The 20,903-nt window shown below is 35.3% G+C and overlaps 1 protein-coding gene across 1 annotated transcript; it reads right to left on the bottom strand.

Annotated features, from left to right (window-relative positions):
• Positions 1 to 11,578: 11,578 nt before the first annotated feature.
• On the bottom strand, positions 11,579 to 20,298 carry LOC140431572 (uncharacterized; the record flags this gene model as incomplete). The annotated part of the gene is made up of 3 exons (XM_072519466.1): positions 20,018 to 20,298; positions 18,356 to 19,848; positions 11,579 to 12,079 (listed from the first exon to the last, which is right to left on the bottom strand). Coding segments are annotated over exons 2-3 (1,989 nt in total), but the record flags the coding sequence as incomplete, so codon positions are not given.
• Between the last annotated feature and the right edge of the window lie 605 nt (positions 20,299 to 20,903).

The following is a 20,903-nucleotide window of genomic DNA, read 5'->3' as shown; positions in this document are numbered from 1 at the left end:
TACGCGCTATCTCAGAGTCATCTGTGAGGCACATTGTCTCAGCTGCGGATGTAACTACTGGTTTGATTGCAGTTTGATTTTCAGTTTTATATTTCGGGATCAGACATCTCCAGGTATGTTCTGTTGCCTGCTAGTATTCGCTCCGTTACTTCGTCGCTTCTCTTATTTTTGCCATTCAGAATTACTCCCAAGTATTAAATTGTTGAACACCTTTAAAGGTGTAGTTTTCTATCTTGATTGATCTTGTCGTGTTATCTACTCTTCTAGAACAGATTAGATATGTTGTTTTTCCTTCGTTAATTTCTAGACCTCTTTTACATGCTTCATTTGCCATGATTTTAATGTTTCTTTTAATCTTTCCTTTTTTTTTCATAAGAACTTATAAGCATAAGCTACTATATTGTGTTGAGGAGTGAACTATAGATCTTTTATCCCGCAGTCCTTGACCTTGTTCCTTTTACTGCTATGTTAGAGTTAATTTTAGGGCAAATTTTGTTCTAACATGGTGACAATATCAACCTGTGTTTGGGGCGAATAGCAATTAGGTGAATATGTACAACAATTGCATATATTATAGTAGAAAACAATCATTACGGTGTCCAAATGTAGAGAATGGGGGTATAACATGCGAAAATTCACGAAATACGAAAGTTCAAAGAGGCCGAAAAGTAGTTTCGAGAGAATAAACCATAGAAATTTGTTAATTAATCAGTTTTAAAGCGACAATGTAAAATAATGACAGTGATAGAGTATTTTATTTCCTAAATATTAAAACTAAACATTTTAAAAAAAAATATGGGAACCAACAAAGTTTGGTGAAGGAACTATCGAGGTAATGTATTACTGGTTGCATAAATTAGTTTGACAGTTTAAATTTTGACGGATGCGCATCGTCTAGATAACACTGGGACATTATTTATGACCAGTTTATATCTAGACCTTTATGAGAATTATTATTTGAATATAGATCCGACACCCTGTTAGGGTAAAAGGAAGGGGAGAAAGAAAGAATATAGTAATTTAGTGAGTAGAATTTGAGCAATGGAAGTAATTTAAGGAAAAAGATAGAAAATTAGTTTACGGATTTGAAAGTAATTTAGTGTGCATGTTCAAGAAAGACAAATATAGTTGAAACTCTACAAAAATGAGGTTTAAATGAAGAAGAAGGTTTAGATAGTACCTAAGGACTCAGAACGAAAAAAATAATGCAAATGAGGGGTAAAGGTCATGAAACAGATTTAACAGTGTATTAAACTTTGATTGAAAACGAATTGTGACAGTTAACTAAATGTCATCGTCTTTTTCAACTTTCTTCTGTACATAACCTTTTTTCTTTCCAATTTTCGATTTTTTTACTGTTTTAAATCTTCCATAATCTGAGCATCGCCGTCATATTCTTGAAAATTTCGTACGCTAGACGGGTAGGTAGAATGAGATTATGTCATCATTAAGTATTTATTAATAAAAAATAGATATAAAACATTCTCTAGAGGGGGCGGCACATTAGGTCTCTGCACGCGAGCGGCCCTCTCTCTAGAATCTATTTAGCTCACTCACATCTGTAAAATAAAACTGCAAAATGAGTTTCTTAAATTTAAGGATTCTAAACAATATTTTCTTGTAGATTTTCTAAATAAAACAAATATTTTTTACCAATCAAACAATTTACGAATAACAAAATATCTGCAGAAGCACGCACACAAAACACAAACAACATCAATCGCTTTTCAACGTCCCCTCTACAAAATTTACTATCAGGATAACAGGAATGCGAGGAGATCGTCCGATGTCGGCTCGGTCTTTACCATCGAGCAAAAAGACAAAAGAGGGAATCTAATCGTTATGAAAAGGAGACCAAAAAAGTGGCCTCTGATGGCGGACATATCCGGAAATGCGAATGCGCCAAATTTAAATTTCATGACACTTCACAATAATCATACAGTGGTGTAGGGGTTCTAATTAATCTATCTTATTTATTTACATAAATTAATATTACATAATATTATATTACATAATATTAATATTACATAATATTAATATTACATAATTAATATTAATTAACATAATACACTTAAAATACTTTTTTTAACACTAGAACACAATAAAGTTTTAATTAAATAATAACAATAATAGTCTAAAATGTGAAACAATTAAAAAACTTCAATAGAAAATACAAATAATCTTTCTTGTGACAGTTGGGACAAACAATGATATCAGCAATAACATAACCCAACTAAATTTGATTTCTTAACAAGGAAAGAGGACTCCGTTTCCTTGTTTAATGTGGCCTCTCAAGATGGCACTTCCTGTCTAACAATATTTTTGCCCCCACTACCTTTACATTCCCTCTTTGTCTTTTTGCTCGATGGTCTTTACGCGCCAGTTGTCAGTCAATGTAGCTTGGACACACCTACAAAATGGTAGCCCGACAACATGGTCAGTATTACATTTTTAAAGAAAATTCAAGAATGGAAGTATTTTATATAAAAAATAATAATATTTTTATAAATAATAATAAATAGTCACAACCTAATAAATATATTTCGAACAGTTTATTTGTATTACAATATTATCAAATAAATTATTAATAGGTATACTGTCCTCCTAGCGTCACCTGTTAGCCAACGGACAAAGTTCTGCTTAAAATTATTAATGTTACGTGATACGATACCAATTTGAATTTAAATAAAAATTAAATATTGAAAAAATAAAAAAATTTAGGATCATTTGGAGATAGGATGTATTGACTGTGTAAAATAGATAATTTTCAGGTTTAATAAAAATGGAGCCTTTATGTAGGTACCTATATGTTAATAAAATATCTATCATCACCACAAGGGCTTTTACGACCGTAGGTACGTGGATGAATTTCTCCTCAAGAATTTCTTCCCTATCCTATCCATTGTCTTCCTTCATTTCTTCCACAAAATTCTGCGGTAGTGCTATAGTATATTTAGATAACTCAATAAGTAAGTAACTGTAATAACAGACAGTCTTTAAAAAACCTATGTTTGACCCCCAAATACCTACAGACTACAGACCAAAGATCTTAAGGTGACCATATTACATGTGCACATGACCTACCTTATTAATAAATTTATCTATAAATATATTCTCTAGATGGAGCGGCACATTAGGTCTTTGCACGAGTGCGGCGACTAGAAGAGAAACCAATAGATTGATCAACTATCAAAAATCATTTCTTTACAAATAATAGATTTCCTAAATTAAATCACGTATTTTTAACCAATCAAACATTTACGAATGAATAATGTAAACAATATTTTTCTGATGTAAATTACTTGTTAATTATAATATATATATACACGCTCAAATTGGTTCATCATCCCATTCAGCTGAACAAATCCGCTTTCAATGTCTCGCTGTAAAATTTACTATCAGGATAACAGAAACGCGAGGAGATCGACCGATTTTAGCTCGGTCTGTGTGTGCTAATTTAATTATTGTAGCTTGAACACGCAAACAAAATGGTGGCCCGACAACATGGTCAGTAATTACATTTTTAAAGAAAATTCATAATGGAAGTGTTTATATAAAATAATAATATTTTATAAATAATAATAAATAATTACAACCTAATAAATATATATTCGAATAGTTTTTTAATTATAATCTAAAATAATTATTATTATACTGTCCTTCTAGCGTCATCTGTTAGCCAACGGACAAAGTACTCCTTAAATTATTAATGTTACCAATTTGAAATTAAATATTGAAATAAGTAAAAAATTGAGGATCATTGGAGATAGGGTTTTAAATGTATTGACTGTGTAAAATAGATAATATCCTGGTTTAATAAAAATGAGGCCTTTATGTACTTAGGTACCTGTTAATAAATATCTCTCATCACCACAAGGGCTTTTACAACCGTACGTGGATGAATTTCTCCTCAAGAATTTGTTCCCTAACCTATCCATTGTCTTCCTTCATTTCTTACACAAAAATTCTGCGGCAGTGCTATTGTCAATGTTAACTCCTGATACTTCATAGGTGTCTATACAAATATGTTAACTGCCTGAATGACGTCGTCTTCTGCCCTCCAGTCAGGCTTCTGCATTGGTTTGTCGTTGTTTTTGAATTCTTTGTTGTTAGTGTTTATATAAATAAGTATTTAAGTTCGTCCAAGTTCGTATTTAAGTTTTAGTTTCTTTTCTTCGATGTCTTTCTTTTCTTCTCTTCCCTTTGACAAGTAAGTCTCCCCTGTGGCTATAAGTAGCCAATCCAAGTAAGCATTTTTTTAGTAGGCTTCAATCTATTCTTTTCTTAATTCATCATCAAGGTACTAGTTTTCCGGCATAAGTTTGTATTCCTTCTCATCTTACTGCTCCAGCACCTATGTATTGAATCTATTAATGGATAGGTATGTGACCAACCTGACTGGCTGGTCGTTATTGGTTACGTCGTTTTATGAAGAGCAATTCTCAAATCAGGCCTAGGAAAGCACAAAACTTAAATCGGCTAGGGCACAAAGGTTTAACAAATTTAGCATCTGCTCCCAGTACTATCATCACATAGGTACCAACATCAGGCAGATAAGTGTGACATTGCCAGTAACTAACGTTGGTGATAAAGCAGATAGCTGAAACTATTTTAATGCATTAGGTGTGAAGTTTCATAATTTAGGTATAAAATGTTCTTATTTTAGAGCCATATTGCCGACTCCATGTTGATAGCATGGCCAACAGCAGTACTCTTTTAATTATGCCATAAATATCGTATTTTTAATATATATTTTTTTAATTATAAAATAAATAGGTAGGTAGGTACTTAGTATAGGCATTGTTTAAAAACATAGTATAGGTATTTAGATAACTCATGTAAGTAACTATATAACAGATTGACTTTAAAAAACTTATTGAGCCCAAATTCTACAGAGCAAAGATCTTAAGGTGGCCATATTACCTGCACCTACCTATTAATAAAATTATCTATAAAATATATCTCTAGAGGGAGCGGCACATTAGGTCTTTGCACGAGAGCAGCCCACTCATTAGGATCTCCACATCTCAAATCTATGAAAAAAAACTACAAATTGATTTCCAATATTGATCGACTCTCAGAAATCATTTCTTTACAAATAGATTTTCTAAATAAAACAACGTATTTTTAAAAAATCAAACTTTATACTTAAGTATTTACGAATAACTATGTAAACAATATTTTTCTTATTAAATTTATTACTTTTTACTACTAAATACACGCGTTAACTCAAATTTGTTCATTATTACCCAGTAGGTGAACAAATCCGTTCAACGTCTCTCTGTAAATTTTACTATCAGGATACAGAAATACGAGGAGATCGTCCGATGTCGGCTCGGTCTGTGTGTGCCAATTTAATCATTGGAGCTTGCACCGCCTACAAAATGGTGGCCCGACACGTGGTCAGTATTACATTTTAAAGAAAATTCAGGAATGGAAGTTTTGTATATAAAAATAATAATATTTTATAAATAATATTAAATAAGTATAACCTAATAAATATATTTAAAACAGTTTATTTATATTATAATTAAATAATCAAATAAATTATTATTATACTGTCCTCCTAGCGTCACCTGTTAGTTAACGGACAAGTTCTGCTTAAAATTATTTATGTTACCAATTTGAAATTAAATAAAAATTAAATATTGAAATAATAGAAAAATTAAGGATCATTTGGAGATAGGGTTTTAATGTATTAACTGTGTAAAATAGGTATTATCAGGATTAATAAAATGAGTGCTTTATGTTGGTATTATAGGTAGGTATGTTAATAAAATATCATCACATTTATCGCTATAAGGGCATTACAAACGTACGTTGGACGAATTTCTCCTCAAGAATGTCTTCCCCATTTTTCGATATTTTTTGGTAGGCTTTAATCTCTCCTTTATCTTCAATTCATCATCAAACCACTGGTTTTCAGGGCATAGGTAGGTATGTGGTAAGTACCTAAGTTTGTATCGTGTAGCATAAGACATTGGCTACGTGGTTTTATGAAGCACAATCAAGACTAGGAAAGCACAAAACTTAAATTTGGCAGAGCACAAACGCTAGTAAACTTACCTATTGTAAAGATCGTTGAAGGTATTTTAAGAGAAGTGGACATACTTAATCGATAAACTCGAACGGATATATACCTAATGTACACAAGAAAGGTTGCAGGTTAACACTTCACTAACAGCAGAAATTTTTGGCTCAAAAAGGGACAAAAAGTGTCACCATTGTTTCTCTGCTAATGCTCTTGGCACAAAAAACCCCTCCAAGGTGCTTTTTAAGGGTAAAGGTAGAAAGCCAGAATGGCTTTCTACCTCACTATCTTAGGTGCTGTTGTTAAAATGACTGTAAAAGCAGCATGAGTATTGAATTTTTTAGTTTGGCATCAACACTGTTCAAAATTTTTAAAATTGCTGGTCCATACATTATCATTATTATATAGGGTAAAGGGAGGAGAGATGGTTCAGGAGGATAGTCAGTCCGCTAGGTATACCTGACCAAGCTAGCAACAGGGCAAGTCTATCCTACTCTGTCGTGTATCGTGCTCTATTGTAATCGTTTAACGTTCGTTGCTAGACGACAGTTGTAACTCATCGGTGCGTAGGTACTTGTAGGAGTGTTATTTACGATAATTGAAACTGCCACGTATGATAATTTTATTTGAGTTTTTTTAATTGCATTTTTTGTAAAACAGGTGAATTTGACCGATTATTTGTTAGTTTATTATTGAACTAATATTTAAAATATGTAGGTATTACAGAATAAGAACTACTGCTGTATTCTGCTTATTTAATATAATACGGGCTGGTTCATCTGTCCTCCTATTTGAGGATAGATGGACCACTTACGAGGAAGAATTGGACCAGTATATTTTGTTTAGGAGTAACCTTTTATAAATACCTATATCGCAAACAAATACACATAAGAGAGGTAACTGGATCTCTAGGGAGCAAAGTGATGCAGTAGATGCTGTAAAGAATAGTGATTTGGGTATTAATGAAGCCGATCATCATTGTCTGAAATCCAGGAAATAAAAAAACTACAAATCATTTTCCATAGTTTGATTGTCTCTCAAAATCATTCCTTAAATGATAATAGTATTTCTAAATAAAACCACGTATTGGTTAACCAATCAAATTTTTATTTTTACGAATTAACATTATAACAATATTTTTCTGATTAAATTTATTATTTTTTACTAAATACACGCTAACTCAAATTTATAAATTACAAAACCAGTCAGTCAGTTCCTCTGTCAGTCAGTCGTCTCATTCAGGTGAACAAATTCCGCTTTCAACGACTCTCTATAAAATTTACTATCAGGATAACAGAAATGCGAGGCGATCGTCCGATTCCGGCTCGGTCTGTGTGCATCAATTGTTAGTTACGGTGGCTTGGACACGCCTACAAAATGGTGGCCCGACAACATGGTTAGTATTACATTTTTAAGAAAATTCAAGAAAGGAAGCCTTTTTATAAATAAAATAATATTTTATAAATAACATTAAATAATTATAACCTAATAAATATATTTCGAACAGTTTATTTAAGTAAATATATTATAATCAAATAAATTATTATACTGTCCTCCTAGCGTCACCTGTTAGCCAACGGATAAAGTTCTGCTTAAAATTATTAATGTTACCAATTTGAAATTAAACAAAATTAAATATTTAAATAATAAAAAATTGAGGATCTTTGGAGATAGGTTAAATGTATTGACTGTGTAAAATAGATAATTTCAGGTTTAATAAAAAGTGCTTTATGTACATATTATCTAATGAAAATATTACCACACTCATCACTAGACTTCGGCAAATATGCAAATAAAAATGTAGAAAATATGCGCATAGATATGCACGTGTTTACCCGAAAATATGCAAATATTTTACAAAATATGCATACAATAAATAAAAAAATCGTAAAAATAGTAACAATTTTATTTAAAAAAAAAGTGTACATAACTAAATATTTCCTACTATTCATTAAGATTTACATTTATTTTAAGTAACTACATCATTTTTAAGTATGAATAAACTTATTAGAATTATGGTAACAATAAATGACCAAGTGGTGTTCAAAATTTTCTAACAAAAACGTGTGGCTTCTGTCTGAGTACCTACATATATTTATATATGGAAAAACTTCGTTCAACATCAACAGATGTAACGGGAGCATTTTTCAAACTAACCAAAACATTTGGTTCTAAATAATTGTTTCCGAAATATTTCCAGCTAGAACACTGACTACTTCAGAAAGAATATGGTAACCTTTATTTTTTTCCATAGTAGCTTTAAATTTTTTTAAAATATCTTTTCCAATATTACCTCTAACGTTCCGACAACATGACACAAATTCTTTTATTAATGCTGTACTTTCGAACAATGACAGTTTTGGTGATTCTAACTGAGTAATTGTTTTTGAACAAAACTAAAATTTGATTTTATAAATGAAAGTTCTTGTTGAAGCAAGTTACTCTGAAAAGTTTGTTTAGAATCCAAAAGAGATTGGGAACTTTCATCTGTTAACTTATCAATTATGTTCTTTATTTTAACAAAATGATCTGCATAAAAATTAGCTGCTTCTAACCATGTTCCCCATCGCGTTAAAATAGGTTGTGGTGGAAGAGGAATGTTAGGTAGCATTTCTTTATAAAGTTGAATTCTTATAGGAGATTTAAGAAATACTTTTTTGACACTGGATATCATGGTATTTACAAGAGGAAACTTTTTCGTATTTCCTCTGCAACTCTGTTTAATCCATGCGCTACACAAGTAACATGTATTAAATCTGGGAAAAATATTTTAAATTTTGTCCTGCTTTCACCATATAAGGAGCAGCATCCGATAAAATAAGCAGTAATTTATTAGAAGGAATAGTTGTCGGAAGAAAAAAAGTTGCTAATGTATCTGTATAAAACGCGAAATTGTTAAAGCATTTGTTTTCTCAGTTGCTGGCATGAAATAAGATGAGATTTTGGTAAGGTATCTTCTTTAAGAACACCAATCAATAAATGAGCAATATACTTTCCTGAGGAATCAGTGGTTTCGTCTACAGATATGTAAAAATAATTATCTGCAATTTCTTCCTTAATATTAATTAACACCGACGAGTATAGCCCGTTCACATTATTTCTTCTTAGAGACCGATCACTTGGAACTTTAAGTTTGCAATATTTTTTTTAGAAACGAACTAAAATTTACATTTGCTAATTTTGAAAGCGGTATGTTTGCAGACACTAATGCGCGACACTAGTCTTCATTAAAAGTTTCTTGCTCATCTAATTTTTTTGAAGTAGATTGGAAACATTTAGCCATTGAAGTTTGATGTTTTCCTCCTATTTTTCCTTTTTTTGCAATGTGTGAAGCAGTTCTCACATGTTGGTCTATCTGAAATTTCTTCTCACATGCTATCTATAAATAAAAATAAAACCTTTATTTTAACCCAACCTTTAAAATATAAAAATATACAAGGTGTTTTTGGTTAATCAATATACTGGTTTGAAAAAAACACTCGCTAAGTGTTTTAAATGCAGTATTAATCCACAAATTAGTTTTTGTTACTAACCATTAGTACATCATATAACTTATTTTAAAATTCAACAAAGTTTTATGTTCTACTAGTACTAAATTTCAAGTAAATACGTTTATTGGTTTTAAAGTTATTGTTGTTATTAACTAAAGAATTTAATTTTTTTTTAATTTTAACACCCTGTATCTCGAAAAGTAAATTAAGTTTGACCCCTCATTAACTATATCGTTTTGTTCAATTTTTCGAGAAGTATCTACAGTCAAACGTTGTAAGTGTCATTTGGAAACACCCTGTATGTATGAAATATTAGATATTTAATAGAAAATATTATATACTTACAATTTGCCACAGACTGAACAGTAGATTTTTCCCATATCCATAGACAGACTCTTTATAAGGTTTAATCCAAGTTGAAGCACTGGTTGTTTTAGGCATTATAAAATCACAATCTTCCTTTTTGTTACGCACAACGAGTGTTTACGCTTTTAATATCAAAACAAAAATGATTTACAAATCTGAGCATCAAATTAGAATGTTTAGGTACCTAATTCAATAAACTGGGAGAATTTGGAAAATCCCTAAATTAGGAACAAAACTATTAGCCGTTTACCTGCTGTTAAGATACAATAAATTGTAGATAGATTTGGGGATTAGATCATAAAATGCAAATGAGCGAACCCTTAGCGATTATCCAATAACTGAATGCCTCAGTGACCGAGACTTTCTAAGAATGTTGAGAGCTACTTAAATGATCTTCTTTGAAATTGTAAATGTTTTGTGCCTGTAGAGATTACGTACTTAGATCATTTCTTGATTAATATGACTACAAAATTTTATACAAGAATTGAAATAAATTGGTATGTTTAAAAATTTTCAAATACAGTATAAAAATCTGAACTTTTATGCACTTTAATGCAAACTTTTATACAAATATGCCAAAATATGAAATATTTGCATAAAATATGCACAATATGCAAAATATGCATATTTGCCGAAGTCTACTCTCACCATAACGGCATTACAACCGTACGTGGATGAATTTCTCCTCAAGAATTTCTTCCCTATCTTATCCAGCGCGTCATCCTCCGCCAGAACGTACTCCATGTTTCTCATATCTTCTTCGATGTTTTTCTTTTTTGGATCATTTTAATCGATCAGCAATACCTAGGTACCTACTATTTTAATACGTTTGTTATTCCTAAGGTATTATTCTGTAGATTGGGTAGACCGGGGCCGAAAGTAACATTTTTAATTCAACACTAATTTCGGGAAAACTATAATAAAATAAACAAATATTCTCGTTCAGGCCTTAATTGCATGTTTAAGCAATATTAAAATAGGTTATTAAGGTTTTAAATAAGGTAACTGAATACAATATGCCCATGTTAAGGGAATTTGAATTTATTGCTACAAAAATATATTTTTCAATATATTTTTAACACTTAAACCAATGTTTAGGTGTTTAAACATCGCTAGTTATTTTATTGTTTGGCAATTATTTTTTTTTCATATCGAATTTTTTTTTTTTTTAAACCCCTCAATCTGGGCATAATGCCAACCCCTGAAGGTAATATGCCCAGTCGAGTGAAGGTAATATGCGCTTACCTAAAACACTAAATGATGTGGAAATAAATATTAAAAAACATCATATACTTACAAAATCTTATATTATTGACACTATAAAAAACATTTAACCAAACAAAGATATTAAACAATCCTTTTTGTAAAAACTAAAATGTCAAAATAAAGAATTTTTAACTAAAATAACTTAAAATTAAGGAACATTATTGTGGGGTACAATCAGGACAGGTAAAGGATTCCTTATCGAATTTTGTCAGCCCTACACATTCTTCATGAACGTACTGTACACATATAAAGCATAGTCACATGTCTTTTATTTCAGCTTTGTCGCAAATTTTGCAAAACCATTTTGCTACGTCTTCTGATTTTTTGTTTTTCTTTACCAAATAACCTGGTAGAGTTTGTTTCGTGCCTTTATTTATATCTGTTCGTGGACCTGTGCTAGTGGTAGAAAATACATTTTTTTTACCACTATAGCTCTGCTATTTATTGCCTTCTTTCTATTTTGTGTATTTTTTTTCTCAATTTTTGCCGGAGTCTCAAGCATTTCCGTAAACGATGTGTCCAAAGTTTTGCCCTGGCAAGTTTTTATTTCTTCAGTATTACTTTTTTCTTCTCGAAGATTGTTATTCTCTTTGTTATAAACCTCCAAATCATTTTTTTCAGAATTCATAAGGAAAGTTTCCTTTTTTTTATGAAACTGATTTATTGCCAATTCAACTTCTTCGCCGCTGTCTTCTGATTCCGAAGTATAACTGCCAGAACTCTCACTTGATGAAGTTTGTGTTTTAGACTTCTTTTTCATGTGAATTGGCGTCTTTTGGTATTGTGGCAAACAGTTTTGTTGGGAAGAGCTTTTTGAATAGCCTGCAGTTGGTGGTGGAGTTTTCTGGCGCAGATTAATGGGTCCGCTATCACTATCACTTGATGATGATTCAGTTCTAGGTTTCTTTTTTTTGTAATCTTGGGTCTTTTGATATTGTTGTGAGTTTATTAATTGTTAAGTCTTTAATTTATAATGTCTTGTTCTTATCTTAATTCATTAAAAAGCACAATGACTGATATTTATTTATTTTCACTAAACATACATAATTTATTAAAAAGCGAACGTAACATTTTATCGCGAGCGCGTCGTCCGAATTAACTAACTGTTTTCAAAATAAAAGTTCCTCCATATTTATACGAAAACAGCTGCTCTAGAATCCCATGGATTTTGACCTCAATTGACCTGGTTTCGCCTCGAATGGACAGGCCTAATTCCGGAAGATTCGAATGGAACCAGTTTTTTTATTACTTGGAGTTTATGCCAGCTATTCGAAAGGTCTCGTATATTCTAAAACAGAACAGCATTAGTCATAATATAATACGGTTATTTTTAGGCCAGGATTTTTATCGTAACATTGCCCCCCTCTTAAAAGATGGTTCCTCCTGGAACCTTGTCGGGACTGGAACCGGAACTGTATGCTGGTATCGGCAACTGGACCCTCTTTTACAACTTCCAGTTGTATAAAAATGACAAGGGACGGTTTTCTCTCCGCACCAGTAACTATGCGGATTGCAACAGACTAACACCTGGACTTCGGTGTCTTTGAAGATCTCCTCCACCATATTTCGGATAACCCTCCAATCTAATTGGCGGCACTCCAACTTTGGCATGGCTAACTTTTGCACGTCGGACTCTAGTACGTGCTCTCTCAATTGAAGTAAGGCTTCCCATACATCTCGGTAGGTAGGTTGGTCACGGGCAGTGTCTTTTGTTACCAGGTAGAAAAGGTAACGTGATGCATCTTGGAGTTTCAAGGTTTTACCGGGAGCTGGCACCTGGCATTGAAGTTCTGCAACTCGACCAAACTTCCTTCGAAAGACGGATGCCAACCCTGGTGCGTCTTTGATACTGGCCGGGATGGTGAGGGCCAGCGAGTAGTCATCGGGGAGCGCTAGTAGATCTTGCTTTTCTTCAGTGGTAACACCATGTCTCGCTTTACCGGTACCTCCATAGGCACCCATGAATTCCTCAAACGTGAGGTCAGACACATCGTGGACTTGGTTTACTTCCACTTCTTCATCTACGTCGTGGTCACCTTCGAAAGACGCCAGCCGGTTATGGTGTACTATCATCGGCTTTCCCTTCGGAATCTTGCTTATTCGGTAGATGACATCGTTGATCTTCTCCATAATGAGGTATGGACCTTCCCAAAACTGCTGCAATTTGGGAGAACAACCTTTTCGCTTCTTGGGATTATACAGCCATACTTTGTCGTTCTTCTTAAAGCAACCCTTTTCGGCTTGTGTATCGTACCGTTTCTTCATTCGGTCGCTAGCGATCTGAAGGTGGGAACGGACCAACTCATGTACATCGTCCATTCTTCTTCGTAATTCGATCACATAATCTTCACCTGCTACATCTTCTCCAGGTCGACACCCAAACTCTAGATCACAAGGTAGTCGCATTTCGCGTCCGAATAGGACTTTCGCTGGTGTCTGGCCTGTTGATTCGTTAACAGCAGATCTGTAGGCCATTGTGAAGAACGGAAGGTATTGGTCCCAGTCTCGCTGATGATCGGACACCATCTTTGTCAAATATTTGCCAACTGTCCTATTCATCCGTTCTACCATACCATCAGATTGCGGATGATATGCTGTAGTTCTTGTTTTCTTCATGCCTAGTCTATCACATATTCCTTGGAATAGATCGCTTTCGAAGTTCCTGCCTTGGTCACTATGGATCTCCAAAGGCACTCCAAATCGGCTGATATATTCTTGGATCAACTTATCTGCAACGGTGGCGGCCTTCTGGTCTGGAAGTGCGTAAATCTCGACCCACTTAGTGAAGTAATCCATTACTACCAGCATGTACTTGCCTCCATTTTCACTTTCTGGAAATGGCCCAGCGATGTCCAAAGCTATTCTTTCAAACGGGCTTCCAACATTATATTGTCTCATAGGAGCTCTCCTTTTTCGGTAAGGCCCGTTACTCGTGGCACAAATAGTACATTTCTTACACCAGTCTTTTACATCGTCGGAACTGTTCATCCAATAAAACCGTTCCCGAATTCGCTGAAGGGTTTTCCTTACACCAAAATGCCCTCCCGATGGACTGTCGTGTAACTGACGAAGTACTTCGGCTATTCTGCTCTTTGGGATCACCAACTGTCTTCTCTTCTCTGAACCGTCATCATTTTCCAGGACTCGTTTAAGCAAGCCATCTTCGATGATAAATGAGTCCCACTGGGCCCAATACGTCTTAACTACTGAGCATAGGTTTGATATTTCCTGCCAAGGTGGTCGGCGGTTTTCCTCTTTCCATTTTCGGATTTTCTGTATAACTGGATCTCTCTCTTGTTCTTCCCTGATCTTAGTAGGCGTCCAGTCGTCGTTGACAATCGTCGTTCTTAGCACTGCTGCTTCCTTGGATTCCGTTTTGTTGCAGTGGGAACACTCTGCTGAGCATGGCCTTCTGGAAAGAGAATCAGCGTTTCTGTGGCTAACTCCGGCCCGGTGCTCAATCTTAAAATCGTATTCTTGGAGTCGTTCGATCCACCTGGCTATCTGACCCTCTGGATTCTTAAACTGCATCAACCACTTAAGGGCGGCATGGTCGGTTCGGATTAGAAACTTTCTTCCATAGAGGTATTGATAGAAGTGCTCTACTGATTTCACTACTGCCAGAAGTTCTCTTCTCGTGACGCAATAATTCCGCTCAGGTTTTGAAAGAACTTTACTAAAATATCCGAGGACTCGTTCCTGTCCTCCTTGAATCTGAGACAGCACTCCTCCAATTCCCACATTACTTGCATCTGTATCTAAGATGAACTCTCCTTCTGGCAGTGGATACCCTAAAATTGGTGCTGTTATTAAATGCTTTTTCAAGGTCTCAAAGGCATTTTGGCAGTCTGTATCCCAGCGGTAATCTCTTGCTTCCTCCGTAAGTCGCGTTAATGGCTTAGCGATATCTGCAAACTTCTTAATAAACCTCCGGTAGTAAGTACATAGTCCAAGAAAACTTCTCACTTGATGTTTGTCAGTTGGTTTTGGCCATTCCTTAATGGAATCGATTTTTCCCTTATCCACGGCCACTCCTTCTTTACTGACTATATGACCCAGATAATTGACTTTACCTTGAAATAGCTGGCACTTCTTGGGGTTTAACATCAATTGGGCAGCTTTAAGTCGATTAAAAACGTTTTCTAGATTCTTCAGATGTTCTTCGAATGTCTCCCCCAAGACGATTATGTCATCCAAATAAACCAGGCATGTTTTCCAAGATAACCCTCTCAACACATTTTCCATAAGCCTCTCAAATGTCGCAGGAGCATTACAGAGTCCAAATGGCATAACGTTGAATTGCCACAATCCAGATCCTGTGGTGAAGGCTGTCTTTTCTTTATCTACTGGGTCCATTTCTACCTGCCAGTATCCAGACTTCAAATCCAAAGTAGAAAACAATTTACTTCCAGCCAATGTGTCCAATGTGTCATCGATCCGAGGCAGAGGATAACTATCTTTCTTGGTAACGTTGTTCAGCAAACGGTAATCCACACAGAACCTCGTCGTTCCGTCTTTCTTCTTAACCAGGACCACCGGAGAGACCCATGGGCTCGTAGAAGGTTCTATCACCCCGTCTTTCTTCATTTCCTGAACAATCGTTTCAGCTTCCTCTCTCTTCGCCTGTGGTAATCGTCGAGCTGTTTGACGAATTGGCTTAGCATTACCAGTATCAATTTTATGCTTAACAACGGTAGTTCTTCCCGTCTTTCCTCCTATCGGTACGAAAATATCACGATACTGCCGAAGAAATTCCCTTAATTTCCTTTTCTCCATCTGATTTAGAGACTGTCCTGCAACTGCAACCATTTGGTCGAATTTGTCGTTGGAATTATCAGATGTTGTCGCCTGACGGATTATGGATGTCACAGGTACACAAGTTCCTACCTTTGTCTCTTTCTTGATGGTCACTGGGTAGTCGTTGACATTGATAAGTCTCACAGGAATTTCTTTGGCCGAAGTCACCAATTCCTTTCCAATTATGATTCCACGGCCAACCTCATCGTCGTGGTTCCAAGGCTCCATCATAACAGGTGTCCCTTCGTCTACAATTCCCTGTAGTCGCGCTACTATGATCGTTTCGCTTCTCGCAGGCACGACTGTATCTTCTGTAATGGCTGCTTGCACAGTGTTGTCATTATGTGGATGGAGAAATACTTCCTCGTTGCCAACTTTGATTACCTTATTCTTAAAATCCAATTGGAATCCATGCATATTCATTACGTCCATTCCTAATATAACATCCTCTTCGATGTCAGCAACTATAACAGTATGGACAAACTTTTCTGCTCCAATCCCCAATTGTACCTGGATTTCTCCATGAATGTTGGCATTTTCACCTGTAGCGGTCCGAAGTCGCAACCTCGTTGGTAACAGTTTCTTTCGGCTGTTTATAACTGTCGGGCGTATAATGGTTCTGGTCGCTCCGGTATCCACCAACAACGTATGCTTTTTACCATTTATGTCTCCATCTACATATACACTATCTTCACGACATTTCAAAGAAGCTATTAGTATAAGAGGGTCTTTGGAAGAGTTCCGGGTCGAAGCTGCCCCCCTAAGGTTGACTCGTTCTGGTTTTCCTGATGGTGAGTTTCTTGATTTTATGGTCTTCTTTTTCTTGCATGTCATGCTTTTCATCAAATTAAAGAGCTGGTCAAGTTTATCTTCATCTCCTTCCTCTTTTACAGTCCTAACTTTACTGTAACCGCCAGAGGCCTGCGTAGCTGACTCGTATTCGAGGGCGGCGGATAAAACATCAACCAGCGTCTTGTGACGAGCTAATCGTAGTGTTCTCTGCATTTCATGATCACGAAGACCATCAATAAACGTTTGAACGGCCAATTTTTCCATCATGTTTTCGGGAGCTGTTGGATAAGCATATCGTACTAATCTGGCAATATCTACCTCATATTCTTGAAGAGCCTCATCTTTCTTCTGTCTACGATTTTTAAGCTGCGACTGATATACATGCTCCAAATGTTCGTGGCCATATCGCATATTTAACCTCTTCTTCAGTTGTTCGAAATCATCGGTCTCCTCTACTGCTATGGTCTGAAGCACATCTAAGGCATCTCCTCGAAGAGCGATAGTCAGGTTTACCGCCTTTTCTTTTTCAGACCATCCATTTGCTCTTGCGGCTGATTCGAACTGTTTCATGTAGTTGTTCCATGATGATTTTCCGTCGAAAGTTGGGACTTTAACATGAATAGAACCTCCACTTCCTTCAAATTTCGGCCGTGTCTCCAACTTACATTTCGTCTCGTCTTCTTTTATCTCCACTGTAATTGGATTGTTTCCTCTCTCTGCTGTCCCGGTTTCCTCCATCTTCTTTTCCATCTCTTTCCATATCTTTTCTTCGAAGGCCAACATATCGGCAGCAACTTGGTTTTTTAACGAAGATATTCTATCGTCCAGGGCAGACATCTCAGAAGTGACTTTAGAGATTTCCGAAGAGATGTTAGCAGAGACTTTGCTTTCCAGAGAAGAAATCTCGTTAGAAACTTTGCTTTCTAAAGAAGCGATGTCGCCGGATACTTTGTTCTCCAATTTCGAAATCGACGAGATGACAGCATCATGTTTGTCTTCAAATATATAAGTCTCTGGGTCTAGTCCTTCTTCTAGCAAAGCGTTCTTTAGTCGTTGGACTAACTCAGCCTTTTTTCCGGTGGAAGATAATTCTCTGTCTTCAAGATGTCTTCTTAAATTAGTCACTGTCAGCTCATAAATCGTAGCCATTTTCACAATTTATTTTATATTCACTTGTATTATTATTATAAGTCTAATTTATGTTCGATCTCACTCTGACACCATTTGTTGTGAGTTTATTAATTGTTAAGTCTTTAATTTATAATGTCTTGTTCTTATCTTAATTCATTAAAAAGCACAATGACTGATATTTATTTATTTTCACTAAACATACATAATTTATTAAAAAGCGAACGTAACATTTTATCGCGAGCGCGTCGTCCGAATTAACTAACTGTTTTCAAAATAAAAGTTCCTCCATATTTATACGAAAACAGCTGCTCTAGAATCCCATGGATTTTGACCTCAATTGACCTGGTTTCGCCTCGAATGGACAGGCCTAATTCCGGAAGATTCGAATGGAACCAGTTTTTTTATTACTTGGAGTTTATGCCAGCTATTCGAAAGGTCTCGTATATTCTAAAACAGAACAGCATTAGTCATAATATAATACGGTTATTTTTAGGCCAGGATTTTTATCGTAACAATATTTTGGTACACTTTTTTGTTGAGAGGAATTATATGAACAGCCTGGAGTAGGAGATGGTGTTTTCTGGCGTACATTAATGGGTCCGCTATCACTATCACTTGATGATGTTTCAGTTCTAGATTTCTTTTTTTTGTAATCTTGGGTCTTTTGATAGTTTGGTACCCTTTTTTGTTGAGAGGAGTTATATGAACAGCCTGGAGTAGGAGATGGTGTTTTCTGGCGTACATTAATGGGAGTGGGATCAATGTTCTCAATTTCTGATAAAATACTTGGGGCAAAAGCAACTTCAGGTATAGCATCGGGGTTATAAGGAAATATTCCTGTTGCAGCAAAGCCTGATTTAATGTTAGAAGGTGTCAATGCCTTGTCCCACACTATCGAAAATATTTCCCCAAATCGCTGCTTTGTTAAAGCACGTTCTTTGTATTTGGTCCAATACAACAACACTTGTTCGTCCCAGTGGTGTTCAAAGGAACGAAACACAGCTTTGTCCATCGGCTGGAGTTCATGAGTTGTGTTGCTAGGCAAACACAGAAGGGTTATTTGATATTTCTCGGCAGCTTCGACAATTGAAATGTCTAAGTGACATGAGGCTCCATCAAATATTAAAAGACACTTTCCCTCCAATTTATATTTTGCTAAATGCTCCAACCAAATAATGAAGGTTTCCACATTCATACTGCCTTTAGGGGTCATCAACGCCAACGTGCCATGAGGCAAATTATCTTTCCATTCGGGCTTCATGCGCCGTCCTTTAAACAAAACGGCAGGAGGAATAGCGGTACCATTGGCGTTAGCACAGCTAACAATAGTTACATTTTCCCCATGTTCCGGAGCAACCAAATGTACGCGTTTCGCGCCTTTCTTTGCTAGAACGGTCTGTTGATGATGCAGACTGAGTCTGCAGCCTTTCTCGTCCACATTGTAAATTCTTTCAGGTTTGTCGATTAAATCTAATTCTTGAAGTACACCCCTTAATTTGTCAAAATAGTCTTTTACTATGAACTTGTTCAATTTTTGAGCCCGAGCAGGATTCATGTTTTGTGCTTTCCTTATCGATATTTCAGGGTGTCTTTGCAAAAATCCTTTTAACCAATAACGTCCAGCCATTTTGGTTCCTTGTGAAAAAAAGTGTGGCAAATTGTTTTGTTCACAATAAGTAAACACACATTTTTTTAAAGTTTTATTGCTGAGGGGATACCCAACTTCTGCCAATCTAACAATTCGTCGAGACAATTCGTTTTCTTGATCTATATTCAAAATAGTCTTTCTCCCCATTTTTGCCTTTTTGGTACAATTTTTTTCTACATAGCGTTTCAAAGTGCGTCTAGAAATATTATACCTTTGACTTGCCGCATTGTATGACATTCCATTCATTACTGCTGCAACTGCGGATTCTAGCTGTTGATTGCTCCATTGCGACCGTATTTCCTTATTTCTGACACGAGGCATGTTATCTAAAACAAAAAAAAATCAATAAATTATCTGTTATAATTAGCTGGCAATATGCCCAATTGAGCAAATTGTCAGCATACACTATGGGCATATTGTTGACACATGATGATTAATACATTTTCTTAAATTATAAAAACATTTTGAATAATAATATATTTTATTTTTACTTACATTTTAAGTACTCTATGGCAGACTAAAATCACTTAATGTCGTAGACAAATTAAAACGTTTAAGTGCAAAACAGAGGTGAAAACTGACGTCAATTTTTATAAACACGCTCTTAAAAACCACGTACAACTTGACTGCACCACGGCAAGCTCACAACTAACCTTGAAGTCGGTCACGGGCTTAGTTATATTAGGCGTTCAGTGTGTCCAGCGCCTCCTTCCCCGAATATCAAATATTAAAGCAAAACATGGAAATGGGCATATTACCAACATGGGCATATTGTATTCAGGTACCTTAATTATAGTTTTTAATTATTTGTGAAAAATTGTCGTAGCGGCAAATGTTACAACTGCCCCCAACCCCGGGGCGGTTGTAACATCACGTGGGGTCGATAGTAACAGTGATCAAAAGCTTAAACAAATACCTAATATATTTATTTAATGTACCTAAGTACCTACAAAAGTTATACAAAAGTACAAAAGAAGTTAAGTATATTTTTACGTAAAATAAAAACAAAAACTTATGCTAAACCAGGAGGAACAGTGAACTTAACCTAACAAATTATGGATCATTCTGATTCGCAATTATGGCAAACGTATAAACTTTCTTGGCTTGTGCATTCTTCATGTCACCAATGTTTACATTCAGTGCATTGAGCCCAACCTTCCCCTGGTTTACTTGAACCATATGGTTCACAGCATACAAGGCAAAAACCGTCTTAAATCGTCTTAAAGAATTATGACACAAATCGTACTTCTTTGCCGCTGCACGAATGGATATACCATTTTTTATATCGGCGTATGCAGCTTCATAAGTTGCATTATCTTTGAAACCTCCATTAGGTACTTCTTATAATTTTTGTACGAGGCATTCTGGAAATAAAAAAAAA

Source organism: Diabrotica undecimpunctata, unplaced genomic scaffold, assembly GCF_040954645.1.
Source record: "Diabrotica undecimpunctata isolate CICGRU unplaced genomic scaffold, icDiaUnde3 ctg00001367.1, whole genome shotgun sequence".
NCBI lineage: Eukaryota > Metazoa > Arthropoda > Insecta > Coleoptera > Chrysomelidae > Diabrotica > Diabrotica undecimpunctata.
This window is presented reverse-complemented; position numbering and strand designations above follow the sequence as displayed.